The sequence below is a fragment of the Cebus imitator genome, unplaced genomic scaffold, assembly GCF_001604975.1.
Source record: "Cebus imitator isolate Cc_AM_T3 unplaced genomic scaffold, Cebus_imitator-1.0 Scaffold717, whole genome shotgun sequence".
Lineage (NCBI taxonomy): Eukaryota > Metazoa > Chordata > Mammalia > Primates > Cebidae > Cebus > Cebus imitator.
The window spans coordinates 292,701-298,025 of record NW_016108032.1 but is presented as its reverse complement, the minus strand read 5'-3'; the positions used below and the strand labels follow the sequence as shown (position 1 = coordinate 298,025).

Sequence of the window (5,325 nt, the reverse complement as noted above, 5' to 3'; positions counted from 1 at the left end):
TTAAAAATTTAGTCTCCTGAGCTTCAAATAACCTATCTTTTCAAGTCTGCCTAATTAAAAAAGCCTATGAAAGGCAAAACGTAGTTTGAGGACCCTTGTGCACAAATTTTTATTTCTGCTGCTATATAAATTATTCTTTTTTTTTTAAATTTTAGACAATAATTTAACAGGCCAGATGTAAATATAATTATCAAAAACTTTTTGCCATAGTGAAAAGCAAAAAAAAAAATCAACATCTTTTTTATCAATGATTATTCTGGATAAACTTAAAATTAATTCAATGTAACATGTCTAAAACTAAGCTTATTATTTCCCCTCATTTTTTTTTCCTTAGGTGCTTGATGGATAACTAGAAAATAAAAACCAGTCCAATTTACAGAAACTAGTAAGGAAAATATCCCTCCCTCAACAATGTACTCATGAATCTTTTTATTTAAATGACATAATTAGAAGCAATTATTTATTTGTTTTCTATAGATTAGATATATTAACTTGTAAATTCAGTTAGAACTTCATTTGCTTTTATTATTACCTATATTGATCTCTGATGAAAAAGTCAACTTGTTTCTACTAAATTTCACAGAAGTATGTAAACATTTAATTGTATTTATTCTATTTTATTTCTTGAAATAGGGTCTCGCTCTGTTGTCCAGGCTGGAATGCAGTGGTGCAATCATGGGTCACCAGACCCTTGACCTCCTGAGCTCAAGTGATCTTCCCACCTCAACCTTCTAACAGCTGGGCTACAGGTATGCGCCATCATACTGGCCTAATTTTTTGTAGAGAGAGGGGTTTTGCTATGTTGTCCCAGCTGGTCTTAAATTCCTGGGTTCAAGCAATCGTCTCGCCTCGGCCTCCCAAAGTGTTAGGATTACAGGCATGAGCTACCACGCTCAGCTGTACTTTATATTTTAACAAAGATATGTTCATAAAAAGTAAATGTTATTCAAAATGGTAAAGTCAAACATAATGAAAGTAGTTGAGACTTTAGGGAATCTTACTGTGAATTATCATAATTTGTTACTCATATAAGCTCCCATTTTCATAAGGAGAATCTATTAATTATCTATAAGCTGGGCATGGTAACAATACAAATTTTTAAAAACCAAACTTCAGAGGGAATGATTATCACATGGTAGGAAAAAAAGAGCACAGTCAAAACAATCTTAATGACATTCCAAATAGGCCTCAAAAGTCAGAACACATAAAGATGTGGTCTTGAAATTTTTTTTTATGAATTAATCTTCTGGAATCTTACTGTAATACACGATAAAATTTTTAAAAAATAAAGCTTGTATCATTGGCTTTAAAACTTTTAGACATTTATACTGTCATAAATCAAGAGAACAGCTACTGATTCAACAAATACTATGTTTTAATAACTTCATGCATATGAATTTATTTAATTCTTCCAATGATTTTAGTAAGTTACAAGAATTACACAGATGGGGAGGTTGAGGCAAGAGATGTCATTTGCCCAAAAGCACATAATTAATAAAAGGAGGGTGAGGGTCAAGAATTTCAATTCAGGCAGTCAGGTTCCAGAGCTGTAATTTTGACTTACTTCTCTCCTTTTTGAATGAATATTCCTTGTGGGGAGAAAAAGCTGATAATTTAAAAATTAAACAAGTCAAACCTTAATCTGGTTTTGATTTACAAATGCTCCTATATTAATACTGGGAAGTTCAGAAAGATGTCCAATATATAAGAGTAATCCATGAAGCTCATCAATCAACACTGAGGGAATTTGAGCCTCCAAAGTCTCATAAGGATGGACAGGATCATGACTGTTGACACTGTGTACTTTCAGATACCTAAAAAATAATTAGATAAAATAAACAACCAGAGTCTGTATGAATACACAAATAGAAATTCATGCAGTGATCAAAATACTCATATGATATCCTACCTGAAGATAAAAACTTTAACATAATGGAGAAATAGTACACACTGCTGTCTAATATTGTCTGCTTCACAGTGTAGAGTTGATACCTTCCCTGAAACCAAAATAGACAATGTTAATCATAGTTTAAATAATTATCACAGGCAGTGACAAAAAATGTTGCAAGCCATACCAGCAGCAATTCTCTATCTTGTAATATTTATATCAAACATTCTCATGCGGTCTTGCCTCCAATTACTCATCAAAAAATGCTCTTATTGAAGTCACCAATCAAACCCACATTGCCCAATCTAATAGACAGTGCCTACCCTCAAGTAACTTGCTCCCACAGTAGCACCGGCTACACCTGGCTTCATGGTGCCACATACTGACAGTCTTCTTTCTTCCTCATGTGTCCTTTGTCCTACCTCTCTTTTTTAGCTCCTCCTCCTCAATTCTATTATTAATATGGTCTCTTCAGGTCTCAGTCCTGAATCCTCTACTCTCTATATATCTCTCGCCATATGTATGATCTTACCAATTCCTTTATTAATAAATGACTCTAGAAGGGTTATCTACAACCCACATCTCTCCTTTGCACTCCAGACTTTGCATGTTAAACTGCTTAACACCTATACTTGGGACTGCTCAGACAGTGCAAATAATAAATCCTTTAATTTCTTCCAAAACCTGTTCATGCTGCCCATGTTTTTAGCATTTCCTTAAACGGTGCCACCAGTAGCCTATGTAGTTTTTGATTCTTTCATTTCCTTTAACCTCATATTTAATGCTTCAGAGACCTATTATGTTTATAACCAAATATACAATGAAACTATCCATTTTCCCTGTAATCACTTAAACCACTGCAATAGGACTGTTAACAGGTCTTCCCTGCTAATGCTCTCTTGTGTCCCCCTATACTCTAAGCAAAAAATCTGCTTAAAATGTTTATCAATTTCTCTTACTCCCAAGTCAAAACCCTTGAAAGACTTCCTACTATATGTAGAATAAAATCAAAGCTCCTAATAATGAATTATAAAACTCTGAATGACCTTTTAATAGTTGCTTTCTCCCAACCTCACTCAAAGTCAGCTTTCCCTCACTCCAGCATTTACATCAGCAATAATTATCTAGGTAGTTACTATGGGCAAAACACTGATAACCATTTTAGAGAAAATGAGTAAGAGAGAATCTAGTAAACAAAAACAGAGAAAACATAATGAGAATTACAGGCTACAAATTTATACCCATACTAAACATAAAACCAAAGTTTAATTCAAATGAACAATCATGGCCACTACTTTGGCAGAGCAGACGCATAAATGTAAAGTTGTGCAAACACCTCCATATTAAACTGCATTTTTATGGCTTTATTTCACCCATAAAAAGTCATATCATCCCAATTTTCACAATTCTCAGCCCATAAAGGCAGTACTCTCTTAAAAATGACTGCAATGAACATCTGCATCCAGGCAAAATGGAATAAAATAATCAGATTGCTCCATCTCCCACTGTAAAACTGAAAACCAGAAAAAGCAAGTTTTCAGGTTCTGACACAAGACAATATAAGATTGCTCTCCCAGAGACAAAGTAAGCCTTACAACTGCGCCAGCTCCCCACCTAGAGATAGTTTCCAGGTTGCAATATGAGGAAGAGAACCCAAATAGAGCCCAACTCACTGAGATGAGGACATACGGGATCCAAGCTCAGGGTAGTCCAAGTTGCAGGGCAAAAGTGCCCAAGAAGAAGCTATATAAAATAGAGTTCTGGAAGGGTAGAGAAGGTCCTTCTTGAGATCTAAGTACTGATCTGTTCAAACATGAAAAAAAATTACCCAAGGCCAGGGAAAAACACCAGAAAAAAATTCCCTATAAAGAGTACACAGGTCAGGAAATAGTTCACATTCTAGCTAGCAAGCATGAAAAAAATCTCATAATAGACAAGGAATGAGAAAGAATTCTCAAAAGCCTTACTAGGTTAATTTACTAGGCTAAATTAACATTAAAGGCTGCTTTTAAAAAATCCTACCAAAATTTAAAACAAGCCTCAAAAAGAGCCACTGGATTACGACTACACAATAACGAGCCAGAACAAAATCCAACATCTAGTTTAAGGAATACAAAAAAATCCAGAAAGCAACAATAAAAACCCATAATGTTCATCTCAGAATAAAACATTACTATATAGTCAAAGAAGCAGAAAAATATATCAGAGAACCAGGAGAAAAACTAATCAATACAAACAGATGGAGAAATGGCAGTAATAAAAGAATTATTAACAGCAGCAACAAAGTTAACAACAGTGGTTATAATGTATACTCCATATATTCAAGATGGATAAAAACAAGCATCAGGACAGAAATGTAAGACATTAAAAAAAAAATCCATAAAGAATGTCTACAGACAAAAAAACCATACACTGTATCTAAGAGAGGGTAACACCAACAACTATAAGCAGAAAGCAGAAAAGAAAATCAAGACAGCCTGAGGTCTGGCACTTTCTAGTTCTCATTTAAGTTCTCCATCCCACTCCCTGCCTCCCAAACAAGTACTAATTATATTCAGAGAAGTTTAGCTTCCTTAAGTCAGTTTTACCTTTAAAATCTACAGATTTGGGAAAACACTGTATCACAGCTAAAACAAAATTTTAAAAGTCATACTTTTTCTGAATACTAAATTCGTAAATTCTGGCTTAAGGCTTCCTCCATATTTATCATGATATCCCAATGATACCATCATGGACCCATGTGCAACTCACTACAGTGAAGCACCATTCCTTTTTGCCATTTAACACATTTTAAATAAACTTACCAAAATCACAACTGGACTGTAACAAGGTTTCCAAGTTGTATAGTTGTTGCCTAATTTTAAAAATGTAAGGTGAAAGTTAATTTTAGAATACTGTAAAGCATGTAACAATTACATGGATAATGTTTCCAAATCTAAATGGTTTCAATATCTCTTTTATTTGGGGATGATGATTAATACTTGGCAAATGTTAATTAAAAGATCAGCTTCAGGTAATGAAAATTTTAAGAAAAGACAAAATACATCTTTGCCTGAACTTCCAAAAGTATCTATTGAAGACTGCCTATATTTCAAAAATCACAGACTTCACCATCAGCAAGATACTGTTTATATCTTTAAGAAGTTTAAGGCCAGGCGCAGTGGTTTACACCTGTAATTGCAGCACTTTGGGAGGCCAAAAGGGTGGATCACCTAAGGTCAAGAGTTCGAGACCAGCCTGAACAACATAGAGAAACCCCTTCTCCACTAACAAAACTAGTTGGGTGTGGTGGCAGGTGCCTGTAATCCCAGCTACTCAAGAGGCTGAGGCAGGAGACTCACTTGAACCCAGGAGGCGGAGGTTGTGGTGAAATGAGATCTCGCCATTGCACTCCAGCCTGGGCAACAAGAAGGAAACTCCATCTCAAAAAAAAAAAA

At 34.8% G+C, this 5,325-nt stretch overlaps 1 protein-coding gene across 5 annotated transcripts in view; it reads right to left on the bottom strand.

The window, feature by feature from the left end:
* The window catches only part of MMS22L (MMS22 like, DNA repair protein), a 144,009-nt gene that overhangs the window by 134,752 nt on the left and 3,932 nt on the right, over positions 1-5,325 (bottom strand). For all 5 annotated transcript variants that reach the window (XM_037735054.1, XM_037735052.1, XM_017518956.2 and 2 more), the window contains exons 4-6: positions 4,693-4,742; positions 1,910-1,997; positions 1,637-1,814 (exon numbers count right to left, since the gene is read on the bottom strand). In XM_037735054.1, the coding sequence (XP_037590982.1) occupies positions 1,637-1,814; positions 1,910-1,997; positions 4,693-4,742 (316 nt within the window). The remainder of the gene's footprint in view (positions 1-1,636; positions 1,815-1,909; positions 1,998-4,692; positions 4,743-5,325) is intronic.